The sequence below is a fragment of the Mercenaria mercenaria genome, chromosome 14 (genome assembly GCF_021730395.1).
Source record: "Mercenaria mercenaria strain notata chromosome 14, MADL_Memer_1, whole genome shotgun sequence".
NCBI classification, from domain to species: domain Eukaryota; kingdom Metazoa; phylum Mollusca; class Bivalvia; order Venerida; family Veneridae; genus Mercenaria; species Mercenaria mercenaria.
The window spans coordinates 55,090,134-55,105,091 of NC_069374.1; the positions used below are offsets into that span (position 1 = coordinate 55,090,134).

The window sequence follows — 14,958 nt, forward strand, 5'->3', positions numbered from 1 at the left end:
GAATTTTGACATAGTTATGCCCCTTTAACTTAGAATGTTTTGGTTGAGGTATTTGGTAAAGTCAAATATCTCTATTTCTATCAAAGGTTTTGACTTGAAACTTAAAATAATTATTTACTATCAAAGTCTACACCAGGAGAAATAATACTCATAACTCTAATTTGAATTTTGACAGAGTTATACCCCTTTTTAACTCAGAAAGTTTTGGTTAAAGTTTTATAACATTTTTACTGGCAAAGCTCTGATTTAGAGTCAGGCACAGAAAAGTCAAGCACGCTGTCTTACAGACAGCTCTTTTTATCCAAGGCTTTGATTTGTTAGTTGGGTGTTTTGCCAACTCGAGAAATTTCTTAACAGATACTGTACAAGAAGTGAAGTTACAATTATGAATTATGCCACCAACATCTAAGGTTTAATAAAAAAAAAAAATTGTTTAGGGCAGCCATGCTGTTGGTCAGTATTAACCAATCGGATACTGGAGATTTCAGATTGGTCTCCAAACTGTAGTTTTTAACCCTTAGCCTGCTGCAGGCGAATTTAACAGCCTTTGCAAACAGCTTGGAACCAGATCAGACGCCGATTAAATCGGCGTCTGATCAGGTTCCAAGCTGTTTGCTACTCTGACAATATTTCTTCCAATTTTGGAGCAAATTGAATGAACTTAACAATTTTAGCAGACGACATTTCCAGCAGACGACAATTTACCTAGCATGCTAAAGGTTAATATTGAACAAAGCAATTTAGAAATGCCTGGGGTAGCCAGAACTGTTCAAAGTAAAAACTTTAAATAAGAACATGAAGAAACTTTAATATTGATTTTCTCTAAACTTGGTCATACACTTTTTAGATTGTTTGATCTCCATGAAGGACTAGACATGGCTTAAGCAGTCAGGGGTGTAACTGTTTCAAGTTATCGCAGTTTATAACCCATTTGAGTTATTGGTTAAACTTTCATAACTTGTTTCAGTTATCATAAAATATTACAAAGCCCTCCTGTGCCAATTCCTCATTTTGAATGAGACTAATGCAATTATTTCCTGAATCCTTGACCTTTTATCTTTCCAGCTATGCAGTAAAATTTTTTACGCAAGGCTGATAAAGTTTTACGCAAAAGCATTAAAGCTATAAAACTCTTACTATATCTCATTATTATCCCATTATGCTTATCAGGTTATGCTCAGACTAAAAGAGAATTTGATTAACCTCAGTTTGCTACTAATAATAATTTCACTTTAAAGGTCACTTCGTGAGAACAGCAAAAAGACTTTTTTTGAATAACTTACCTGAGTTAACTATATTTTATAACAAATACAGGTTATAAAATACTTGAAAATGTAACTGAAATAGGTTACATAACTTAAAACAGTTACACCCTTGACTGTTAAGATAGAAAAATGGTAACATTCAAACATGGTTCCATGACCTTGTCTAGAGTCCTAGGATAGGAACCAGTCTCGGAACTCCAGCAACTGATTGGCTGTACCTGAGTCAAGCTTGAAACTGACCAATGAGAAAGTTCCATTTTTAGAATGGACGAATATATCACAGTCATGTTATTATCACATTTTCAGTCAAGGGTGTAACTGTTTTAAGTTATGTAACCTATTTCAGTTACTTTTTCAAGTATTTTATAACCTGTATTTGTTATAAAATATAGTTAACTCAGGTAAGTTATTCAAAAAAAGTCTTTTTGCTGTTCTCACGAAGTGACCTTTAAAGTGAAATTAGTAGCAAACTGAGGTTAATCAAATTCTCTTTTAGTCTGAGCATAACCTGATAAGCATAATGGGATAATAATGAGATAGTAAGAGTTTTATAGCTTTAATGCTTTTGCATAAAACTTTATCAGCCTTGCATAAAAAATTTTACTGCATAGCTGGAAAGATAAAAGGTCAAGGATTCAGGAAATAATTGCATTAGTCTCATTCAAAATGAGGAATTGGCACAGGAGGGCTTTGTAATATTTTATGATAACTGAAACAAGTTATGAAAGTTTAACCAATAACTCAAATGGGTTATAAACTGCGATAACTTGAAACAGTTACACCCCTGACTGATTTTGTTGCAAATTATGGCATTCCTAAAAACGTTTTGGAAAGTTTTGTCAGGAAATATGCTTCATTAAGAACTTTTTTACACAGTCTGATGTAAATACTTGTATGATAGTTTTGGCGCAAATTCTGCACATAGAGGAAGTATAAATATTAGTAAAGAACATTTGGTCACTTTAGGAGAATATAAAAAATGAGACAGAAGGGCAGTTGCAATGCATGAGTTAGGCTAAAAAAAAAATATGTGTGGTTCAGGTAACATTGGTAAAAAAAATAGGGTAGGTAGGTAGGCTTTTTTTTTTTTTTTTTTTTTTTTTTTTTTTCCCCTTCGACGCCAGTTGGTACAGACATAGTTGGTCACAATTCTGTGAGATATGCACATGGAAAGCATCTTGACAATATATGCAATTCTAAGTGACATCTCAGACGAGGGACGAGTGAAGAATTGCCTTCATAAAGCATTTCTGGTCGCCGTGAACACATTTTTCCACTGTCACGGCGAGAACACTAGCCGCTGCCATGTTGAAATCGTAATAGATAAGACGCTTGCATTGATTCGTATATTTTCATACTCAATTTTTTTCATACCAGGTTAAAAACCACAAAAAACTATAAAAAAGTGTTAGGGTCGGCGATGAAAAAATAGGGTCGGTCGGGTTACCTGAACCACACATATTTTTGTTTTTAGCCTTAGCTACTTTGTTAGGGATATACCATTTTGTGCTTAATAGATATATTATAGTGCATGCATACATGTATATTAACTTGCCAACACCATGATTTGATTGTTAAGTTAAATGAGTCCTACTTTATGCAAAAAAAATAACATTTTGTTATTGTTAACTTTTTTTATATATACAAGGAGGCCATCCAGCTTGCTTAAATTGAATATCAGTGTTTTTATTCTTCGTGTCTGTAATAGTGTATAAAGGGGCACCTGTGATCTTTCTCCACCATCAAAAGCTGGAAAGTGACCCGAAAGTTGCTTTATGACCTGTGATTGTGTTGGTGTAACTTAAAACTCTACCAAAAATAAGTTTTCATCCATATATTATTTTTAAGTAAAGGGCTTTAGTGTATATTACTTAGAAATGTATGGCTGAAGGAAACTTATAATACAAATAGATTTTGTTGTTATTATTATACATAATTATTTCTCTTATTGAAATAGAACTGATATATATTTGTTATAGGAATGTGCATAATTTTTCAACTTGTTGTATTAACCTATGTAAGTATACCTTGACTTTGACATTAAAATGATAATTGGCATTAATTTTGCAACACAAACATATGACAGATATACATGCTCTGAACACACTGTCTTTGTACCATAACTGCTTTGTAACATATGTTATATAGCTGTATATTCAACGTCTATTACCATGGACATGAAACTGAAATTACTGAGTCATAAAAAATCAGATATTGCCACACTTTTTATTCCTTTCCAAATGACAGAATCCATATGCTCCTTTCCAAATGACAGAATCCATATGCCTGTCTGTGTCTGTCAACTCACTATTTTGTCTACACAGGTTTTAAAACATGCTTAAAATTTCCAAATATTGCTATGCTGGAATCAGTACCATGTTCTTTCATGCATAATTCACAGTAAATTTGGAAAGATATTTTTCCATTCCTTGCTTATTTCTTCGGTGCATTATAATATGCAGTTAGGGGCTTCCTAAGGTCATCTTGCCTGGAGTGTGAAGTACAGTTTAGCACTGCAGGCTACAGCATCATTAGCCCAAGTGCACTGGCTCAGGTACGCATTTCATTGCGATTTTCCTTGTATTTTCTATAGGCCTACTTGGAGTGCTCGAAACCATTGAAATTTGAATCTTTTGCTCATAAATTCCCTTGCAATCTAGAGCTATCAGTGCTTTACTGTAGCTTTTCAACTTGTGTAAGAAATTTATCTTGTTAATTAATGTAAACATAAAATTAAAGTGTTCCATAAATTGTCAGTGTTATGGGCCAGAATATAAGCAGTAATTATAATTTTCAACTATAAAGAAATAATAAGTTGTGCAGTGGACTTCAGTGCAGGCAATCTAGGTTTGAATCTCAGTTAGGACTGATATGCCACTTAGTGTTCAGTACTGAATAATAACTTAAACTGGTACGTTTCCTTCAAGCCCAACCGCTTAGCTCAGTAGGTAGAGCGTTGGCATATGTATCGTGGGGTTGCGAGTTCGATCCTCGGGCGGGGTGTATGTTCTCAGTGACGATTTGATAAATGACATTGTGTCTGAAATCATTCGTCCTCCACCTCTGATTCATGTGGAGAAGTTGGCAGTTACTTGCAGAGAACAGGTTTGTACTGCTACAGAATCCAGGAACACTGCTGCTGTTACATGACTGGAATACTGTTGAAAAACGGCGTTTAACCCAACACAAACAAACAAGCTTTCCTGTAGTAACAGCCTAAAATGGATACCTGAGGGAGGAGAAAATATGAAACCAGCCCTGCCATTGGCTCCTCATTGACTGGACTTGAAATAAAATCTGTCTGCCCAAGGTGGGGGCTTTCCTTGACTACATTTTGTACACATGTTGAATAAAAAGCCATTATTTTTTTATACTTGTTGGTTCTAAGACAGTTGCAAGCATATGTTACAAGGTTAGAAGAGCATGTGTAACTGTTTCATGTTCGTTGTTGCTTTCAGTGCCTGTGAGAGATAAAGAAAAGTTGAAAAAAAGAACCTGTTTATCCATGGAGGAGAAGGTTGAGCTTATAAAAGATTATGATGATGCGAAAGGAAATATTACTCATCGAGAACTGGCCAAAAAATACAACATTGGAAGAACTACCGTAGCCGACACAATCAAAAGACGCCACTTCTACTTGGAGCAGACTAAATCTGCGTTTTATAGCTCGCGGAAACATTTAATGCGCGTGTGTCTTATAGAAGATGGTAGTAAATCAGCTACTTTGAGTGAAATGTTGTGGAAGTGGTTTGAGAAAAATATGAAAGAAGGTGTTGCCATGAACGGACCAATAATTCAGAGGAAAGCACAAGAAATAGCAAAAAGTTTGAATATGGAGAATTTTAAGGCTTCCAATGGATGGTTGGATAGTTGGCGTGGTAGATACAATGTCGAGTCGTTCTCGAAATGGCCTGTAGCCCGTACAACTTCTGTAACAGTACCAGATACGTCTTCCTAAGCTTGCACAATTTTGTCAGTTTGTTTATAGGAAAAATCAGGTTTTCCGTAGAAAATTGGAGAAGTTGATGAAAACTGCTCTTTTCTGGATAAATTATGGAATTTCAAAACTGGTGATTTTATCATGGAAAAGTCATTCTTAGCTCTCTGTTGATATATAGTGTCCTGTAAAACTGAAAAGCTCATGGAAAAATCATGGAATTTGAAAACTTGTGATTTTGTCTTGGAAAAGTTATTCTTAGCTCTCTGTTTAAAATCTACTGGCGAGAAAAATCATAAAATGTTTTAAAGTGCTTGAAACATGAAAATAGATTGCACTTTCTCTCTACAAAGTGTACATGTATGTACAAGATTTTTCATCCTTCTGCGTATAAAGAGACACATGTTAAAGCTTAGGCCTTGCAGGAACTTCCATTTACTCCAAAGATTTAATTTAATTTCAGAAGTAAAGAAAACATTTTTAAGGTGACACATTGTTTGATAAGGGATCCAGAAAAAAATTATATTGACTTACCATTTGTGTTCATTGTATAGCATTCCAAATTAATACATGTTGATTTTTATATATAGATTTATGTGGCAAGGATATAATATTTTATCTTGTTTATAAATTTTTTGTCACACATATTTTATATATTACATGCATAAAATGAAAAAATTTCTGACTATCTCTTTGTAATATAAGTTGCATAAGAATAAGAGAAGTTTATTTAAAAATATTTACAGTCTCCCTATTCTTTTCCGTAACCGCCTCGGTAGCCTAGTGGTAGAGCGTCTGCTTCGAGTGCGGGAGGTCGTGGGTTCGATCCCCGGCCGCGTCATACCAAAGACGTAAAAAATGGTACTGGCAGCTTCCTCGCTTGGCGCTCGGCATTAAGGGGATAGTGCTAGGACTGGTCAGCCCGGTGTCAGTATAATGTGACTTGGTGGGGTATCATGCACGTGTCTACAGCGTGATATTCCAGTGAGGCAGCACTATAAAGTTGGGCATTGTGCTGACTGCTACATGTACAAGTAGACACCGTCGTTTATATGACTGAAAAATTGTTGAAAATGACGTTAAACCCGAACACACGCACACACACATATTCTTTTCCACTGAAATTTATGAGGTTCATGTAATTTTTGTATGAACAACAAAAGGAAAGGTGCCAAAGTTACGACAGTGCTGCTAAGTAATCGGGGTGAACGTTCCTTTGATGACATCATAGTTGTCAGTATGGTGGACAGAATGCGGGGGAAGCTGATTTTAATGTTAAATGCCACAAATTGTGTGCAATTTATGATATAACCTTGTTTACAAATGCAAATAAAAAATGATGTTAGTATAAGAAATGAAATAATTTTGTTAATGTTAGCATGAAACATGGATTTGCCAACCGTATTCTGTCCTTCATTTAGTATTAACTCTGAAAAAAAAACACCTTAAACAAACGCATACAAAGCCAACTGCTTTTGAGTTCAAGAATATTGGAGTCTAAGATGTCATGAGACATCCAGAAATGTTTATCATTATATAATGTAATAATTTTTTTCAGAGTTACAAACTCCTTTTACATTCAGGATATCTTGGAGCCATACTCCATGTTCTGTTGTCGTTGTCTGTGTACATAACCATATAATTATATACTCTTACAAAGTCAAGGTTTTATCTTAAAAATGGGTAAGAATTAGGGGTACAGGTCATGGACCATTTTCACTCGAATAGCTGGGTCTGTGGCTCCAGATGTTCAAGTTAGAAGTAGACTTACTTCACTGTAGTGACAACTGGTTGAAGATTTACACTGATTTTCAAATTTTCATTTTACCTGTCAATCTTAAAAGGACATGCCTCCATTTAAAAAATTTCAAAAAAGATATCAGTTGAAATTAGATGTAGAAAGTGGTAAAACAGTATTGTTTTAACAAGTGTTTCAACATTACAACATAAAACACAGCTAAATTTCTTCAGTTTAAACTTAGATTGATGGCAGTAAGTGATTTTGCCTTTGCAACCAGTTCAGCCTGTACATCCGTGGTCAGTAACTGTTTGCTATTCATTCAGTAATGTTTCAATGAACACACCTTCAAAGAATAAATGATATTGCTCAAATTGAATGATGGACCAGTCCATTTTAGAAATTTAGCAGGCTAAGGGTTGATGTCAAAATTTCAGTAGTGTGACTAACCCTAAAGAGAGTTTTCTTCATAAAGAAATGAAGTTACTCTGGTTAGCCAGTTTTCAGTTAAAACAGTAAGACGTAAAATTATTCTTCCCATTTTGTCAGACCTTCCAGCTCGGTCAGTACTTTGATTCTAGTTTTAATGTTGCATTTTATGATACTGATTGGATTAAGTTAGATTATTTAGAAATTAGCCAGTTACATGACACCAGATGCTGTTAAATCATATAGGAAGATGAAATGAATAATTTATTTTAGGTTTTCCAAGTGCACTTGGCGGAGAGCTGAAAAACCCAAAGTCGGATAAGACGAACCAAATGAATGTTCCAAAGGGTATAAAGACTCCAAAACAGGTTAAACATAGTGATTTATCTTCTCTATCTGCAAATAATTCAGACAGTACAATATCAGAGTCTGTTCTAGGAGGTAGTGAAGAAGCCATGCCTGAGGGAATTCCATCTAAGCCGCCATCACTGATTCAAGAAGTTTATCTGGACAGTATAGAAGATGAAATCTTGAACAAATTAGGTCTGAATTCTAGTGCAAACAGTGAAGTAAATGAGTCAGTAATAAATGTAAAAGAAGAACCATTATCTGATACTAGAAAACAAACAGATACTTTTCCACAGGGGTCTCAAGGAAGTGAATTTTCAGAAACGAATTACATGCCAAGTGAACGAAGTTTGGACACCTCTTTGAAACAAATTGAAAGGGCAGGAGCAACCCGACCTTTTGGTCCAATCGGTTATGGTAAGTTTGTTGTAGTGCTGCTTTTTTTTTTTTTATCTCTGTATAAATTGTAAATGGACATATTAGCTTAAAAAAGTGACAGTAGACAACTTTACTTGTAGCTTTGCTCTTTTTATCCAAGGCTCTTATCTGTTAGTTGGGTTTCTTGCTAGTTTGAGAAATTTCATATCATATTTCGAGCAAGAAGTGAAGTTAAATTTATTAATTATGCTACCAGGGTCTAAGGTTAAATAATAAAAAAACTTGTTTTAGGAATGCAGCCATGCTATTGGTCAATTTTGAAATATAACCGACCAATTGGATACTGGAAATTTCAGACTGGTCTCCAGACTGTAGTTTTATAACCTCAGACACAGAAATTTAGAATTGCCTGAGGTAGACAACTGAATGTTTAAAAATATATGTTTAAAAATATTTAAATTAGAAACTTTTCACTTGACTTGTTCATACACTTTTTTATTGTTTGAACATCACATAAGGCTTAAAATAGAAAAACACCTTTCCATGACCATGTCCAGCTCTTTCTTTATATCCTCAGACGCCCATATTAGTCGTAGACTACCAGGCAAAAGGACGGTGTGCAAGTACCACACTCGAGTTTTAAAGAAGAGAAAAGAGACAGTGTATGGCTGTGCTATGTGCAACGTTCATCTTTGCCGGGGCGATTGCCATGCTCGGTACCACGACATGTAACAACAACAACGACAATTGAACTGTTTTATGGACTGTGAGACTTACCAGCGACTATAGAAGATTTTGGGTGGGGTGGGCCATGATAGGAGTGCCTCTACGTGGTGTTGTTTGGATCTGGCTTGATAATTTCTTAATTGTTTAAAATACAGTTTCTAATTTTTCTTGAAAAAAGTGAATCTTTTTTTTTTTCTAAGATATATGTATCTTTTCAAAAATAACCTAACATAATTTTTATGCAATCAAAGAGATTCAAAATGTTTTAAGTGGTGTTCCTCCATCTATTCATCCGTCTGTTAGAATTTCATGTCTGCTTTGTAATTCATGAAACCCTTGAAGGATTTCGGAGAAACTTGACACAAATGTTCACCACATCGAGACGATCTGCAGAGGGCATGTTCTGTATGGCTTGCTTCAAGGTCAAAGTCACACTTGGGGGTCAAAAATCATATGACTTTCTTTCATATCCGCTCTTTAACTCCTAAACTGCTTGAAGAAACTTTTCACAAATGTTCACTAAATCAAGACGACTTGCAGAGCACATGTTATGAAGGGCTCTCTGCAAGGTTACACTTAGGGTTCATACCTGAACCCCTTGAAGGATTTCAAAGAAAACTGACACAAATGTACACCACATCGAGACAATGTGCAGAGCGCAAGTCCTTGATGGCTCGCTTTAAGGTCAAGGTCACACTTATGGGTCAAAAGTCATATGACTATGTTTAGTGTCTGCTCTGTAACTCTTGGCACAAATGTTTACCACATCGTGACGACGTGCAGAAGGCATGTTTCGGATGGTTCACTTCAAGGTCAAGGTCACACTTAGGGGTCAAAGGTCATACCTTTGGGAATATATTACTTAGCATTGTGGTGCTTTTGTTACAGTCTAAATTATCCCGTCATAACTGTATGCACTTGCAATAATATATGAAAAGATTCTATTTGTTTTGTCTACATTTCACCCCTGACCATTACCAAATTTGAGCCGGACCATGAGAAAACCAACGTAGTGCATTTGCAACCAGCATGGATCCAGATCAGCCTGCGCATCCACCCAGTCTTGTCACTGGATCCATGCTGGTTGCTAACGGTTTCTCTAATTGCAATAGCCTTTGAAAGCGAACAGCATGGATCCTGACCAGATGGTGCGGATGGTTTTCTCATGGCCCAGTTCATTTGTATCACAATATACAATCATTGGTACTTATACTGTAGAGTTAATACAACTGATAAAGATAATTTAATCTTTAGCCCAAGTAGTAATTCGAAATCAGTCAAAAACAGAAATTTATGCCCAAAAATATTTCACTTCATTTAGCATTATAGTATGTCCGAAACACAGAGCGGAACTGTAATTAATCAAATATCTTTGGAAAGAATTTAATTTCTGATAATCTTTACATTGACAAAAATAATGTCAAACTAATACAAAAAAAAAAAAAAAGTTGTGTGTACTCAGTCATATATTATGGTCTATTGATTATTGATTATCCCGAATCTGGCTTCTGTCTGTGTGGTAAAGTGTGAAACTCGGCAAAAATAGAATAAAATGGATCTAGGTCAAAGGTTATAAAGCCCAGTTTGGAGACCAAAATGAAACCATACCATTGGTCAATGTATGGTCAGCTAACCAGACAATTTGTAGTTCTAAGACGTTTACAAAATCTTGCTTTATTTCCTCAGAGGACCATATCAATCGCAGACTACCTGGTCAAAAGAAGACTTGCAAATACCACACTCGAGTCCTAAAGAAAAGAAAACAGACAGTGTATGGTTGTTGCATGTGCAACATTCATCTTTGCAAGGATGGTTGCCATGCTCGTTTCCACAACATGTAACGATGACAGTAGAGCTGCTTTATGGACTATCAGACAGAATAACAACTATATCAGATGGGGGTTGGGATTGGCCATGATCTATAAGCGTGCCTCCATGTGGTGTGCCCTTGATGTGGCTTGATTATTTCTAAATTCTGTAAAATACAAAACTTTTCAAAAACTTTAGAAAAGTTTTGAATCTTTGTTTTTAAAAATAACCAAACATAATTTTAAGATTATCTGATTTTTATGCCCCTGGCATCTACTGATGCGGGAGGCATATAGTGATCGTCCAGTCCATAGCATCAATACCCCTTACTAAAAATGATACTAATGCAGATGTAACTTGACCATTCCTCATCTTCAGACGTCACCTGACCTCAGTTTGACCTTGAACTTGACCTCATTTTGGACTTAGGTTGCTTTACATCAAGCGTTTATTGAACGCAGCTTCTTGTTTAAAAAAATCTATGACATATTGTCGTCACTTGGCGCTAGTTAAAAATTTTGTTTGCATCCACCTTTTGTCAAAAACCATAAGAGCTGCAGCTTTGAAACTTTGCACACCTGTTTATCATCATTAGTTGACTATGTAGGCTAAGTACCATTACTCTAACCTGCATTTTGTCAGAATTGTGACCCTTAGAAATTCTGAACTACAACACTTTTCATACATTTTGACCAGCACTTGCAATTGAGTGATGACACCTGTAGGCAGATCTAGAATTAGCCTGCCATGACTGAATGGGCTTGTGATAATATATCAAAAGATATTGTTTTGTCTTCTTTCATCCTTGACCAAATGTATTTTAAAGTACAAAATCATTGATACTTATACTGTGGAATTAAAGCAACAGTAAACAATATTTTAATCTTTAACCAACGTATTATTTGAAACCAATCCAAAACAGAAATTTGTGCTCAAAAATATATTTCAGTTCAGCCCTTTATATTTTTCAAACACAGAGAGAAATTGTAATGAATTTAGTACCGTTGAACAGGGTTTTTTTCCGGCCGTTTTTATAGCCGTTATTTGGCTATATTCCCAATGCCAAAAAGTATGTAATTTTCCCAAAATGAGTGCAAAAATTCCCAATCTACATTCTAAAAAAATTTCATCAAAATTGCACAAAAATTGACCAAATTATGGACAATTTTGTAATGGAAGTACATGTATGTTAAAGAGGTTGTACAATGTGAAACAAGTGTATGAGAAAGTGCTTAAACACATCCTTACTTTATCCTATGGGACTAAATATTTCCCAATTTGGAACATTTGCGCGTCCAAATTTCTCAATTTTGGGGGTATAGGCTGTGTTCCCAAATTAGCTAGAAAAAAACCCTGTTGGAAAAGGAATATAACTTCATAAGTGTGTGTAATCCGTGACATTAATGCCAACAGCCCTGTTCTGAGATAAGACTGTCAGGCTTGTCAGCCATATGGACTATTGATTATTGATTATCCCTTATCAGTGTTATGGTAAAGGATGTTATATTTGCTTCTGTTCTCGGCAAAAAATAGAATAAAAAGGATCTGAGTCAAAGGTTATAGAAACCCAGTTTGGAGACCAGAATGAAACCATACCATTAGTCAGGTAGGGTCAGCTAATTAGACATTGTAGTTTTGAGACTGTTACAAAGTCTTGCTTTATTTCCTCAGACGCCCATATCAGCCGCAGACTACCTGGCAAAGTAAAGACCTGCAAGTACCACACTCGGGTCCTAAAGAAGAGACGAGAGACAGTGTATGGCTGTGCTATGTGCAATGTTCACCTTTGCCAGGAAGGTTGCCATGCCCGGTACCACAACATGTAACAAAGATGACAATGGAACGACTTTATAGACTACGAGACAGAATAGTCACTATATAATATGGGGGTGGGGTGAGTTAAGAGACCAGAATGAAACCATCCCATTGGTTAATACATGTATATGGTCAGCCTACCAGAGGTTGTAGTTTTGAGACTGTTACAAACTCTTGCTTTATATCCTTAAACTGAGGACCCATATTTACCAGCATATCAGTCTGAAATTACTTAGACTTTAAAACGGTTAATTTTCATTTGCAGTTTAACCCTTATCATGCTGGACATGATTGATTCTGCCTTTGGGACCAGTGTACATGTAGATCTTGATCAGCCTGCACATCCATTCAATCTGATCTAGTTTTGCACTGCTTGCCATTCAGTCTGTTTGGTAAGCACCCCTTTTAACAGTTAATGGTACTGCTCAAATTGAAAGATGGACCGGTCCATTCTAGAAATTTAGCAGGGTGAAGGTTAAGAATAGATTGTAATGAAACTTAGAATGAAGTCAAATTTAATTTGTGTTAAATCTACTCGGAAAAATACTGAGGTGTTAACTCTTAACCTTTAGCCTGCTTGTGGCAAGCGATTTTGCCATTGCGATCAATATAGACCAAGATCAGCCTGCGCATACATTTTAGATACATGTATATTTCGTTTGCTATGTTTAAGATGTGATTTTTTTTTTCAAATTATACTTATTTTATGAATGTTGAATACATTTGTTTTGCTGGAACCTGTCTGACTGACAGACTTGAGAGCATTGTACTCTTTGTAGATTATACTAATCTTTTGGAAAGTACATGTATTGTTCTTTTTGGACAGCATAGTACATTTTGAACAGAATTATACTCTTTGGAGAACATACTAATCTTTTGGAAAGTTTTGTACTTTTTGGACAGCATTGTACATTTTGGCAGTGTTCTTTTTGGACAGAATTTTACTTTTTGGAGAGTAATGTAATTTTTCGACAGCATTGTATTTTTTAGACAGTATATTACTTTTTGCATAGAATTGTACTTTTTCGACAGCATTTGACATTTTGGACAGCATTGGACTTTTTGCACAGCATACATTTTGTTTTGCTGGAACCTGTCTGACTGACACAGACATGGAGAGAATTGTCCCTTTTTTGTGCATTGTTCTTTCTAGAGAGCACTATACTTTTTGAACAGCATTTTACTTTCGACAGCATTGTACATTTTAGACAACATACATTTTGTTTTGCTGGAACCTGTCTGTCTGACGCAAACTTGGAGAGCATTGTACTTTTTGGAGAGCAATGTACTTTTTTGGACAATATTGTACTTTTTTGGACAGCATTGTACTTTTTGGACAGCATTGCACTTTTTAGACAGCATTGTACTTTTTGTTTAGTACTTGTGAGGAGCTTGACATGGTTGCAAAGTTGACTGTCTACTGAATGTGCATCAGTAAGTCATTGTGTTGGAGTGTCTCTCAGATTTTGTCTCGGCAATGACTTCGTCATGGGTAATGTGTAACAAGGCTATAAAATCAGCCAAATTCTTTCACTAAATTTTTACAATGAAGTATTTTTAGCTCACCTGTCACATAGTGACAAGGTGAGCTTTTGTGATCACCCTTCGTCCGTCGTCAGTCCGTCCGTCCGTGCGTCCGTGCGTGCGTGCGTCAACAATTTCTTGTTTGCACGATAGTGGTTTCATTATTGATTTTATTTTAACCAAACTTGCACACAACTTGTATCACCATAAGATCTCGGTTCCTTTCTTGAACTGGCCAGATCCCATTATGGGTTCCAGAGTTATGGCCCCTGAAAGGGCCAAAAATAGCTATTTTGACCTTGTCTGCACAATAGCAGCTTCATTTATGATTTGATTTTAACCAAACTTGCACAAAACTTGTGTCACCATAAGATCTTGATTCCTTTCTTGAACTAGCCAGATCCCATTATGGGTTTCAGAGTTATGGCCCCTGAAAGGGCCAGAATTAGCTATTTTGACCTTGTCTGCACAATAGCAGCTTCATTTATGATTTGAATTTAATCAAACTTGCACAAAACTTGTGTCACCATAAGATCTTGGTTCCTTTCTTGAACCGGCCAGATCCCATAATGGGGTCCAGAGTTATGGCCCCTGAAAGGGCCAAAATTAGCTATTTCGACCTTGTCTGTACAATAGCAGCTTCATTTATGATTTGATTTTAACCAAACTTGCACACAACTTGTATCACCACAAGATCTTGCTTCCTTTCTTGAACTGGCCAGATTCCGTCTTGGGTTCAAGAGTTATGGCCCCTTAAAGGTCCAAAATCGGCTATTTTGGCTTTTGCAGCCATATAGAGACTTCATTTATGGTTTTATTTGATACAAACTTTCAAAATATCTTCTACAACAATAAATCTTGGATTCCATGACAAATCAGATCCAGTTGTAGGTTCCAGAGTTATTTTATTATCTGATTACCTCCCCTGATTGTAATCAAAATGGATTTATATCAGTAAGTACTTACAGGAATTATTTGAAATTTCATTA

General features: G+C 35.8%; 1 protein-coding gene across 9 annotated transcripts in view; it reads left to right on the forward strand.

Annotated features, from left to right (window-relative positions):
* Positions 1–14,958, forward strand: part of LOC123527550 (uncharacterized) — a 49,003-nt gene that overhangs the window by 13,894 nt on the left and 20,151 nt on the right. The window contains exons 5-6 of one of the 9 annotated variants that reach the window (XM_053523552.1): positions 7,643–8,134; positions 12,302–13,998. The exons of 4 other annotated variants lie outside the window; for them this stretch is intronic. In XM_053523552.1, the coding sequence (XP_053379527.1) occupies positions 7,643–8,134; positions 12,302–12,456 (647 nt within the window). In that variant the 3' untranslated portion in view covers positions 12,457–13,998. Of the gene's footprint in view, positions 1–4,723; positions 5,885–7,642; positions 8,135–8,672; positions 9,763–10,507; positions 10,948–12,301; positions 13,999–14,958 lie in introns of those variants that run through there. 4 more of the 9 variants (XM_053523551.1, XM_053523550.1, XM_053523558.1 and 1 more) reach the window with 4 other exon arrangements.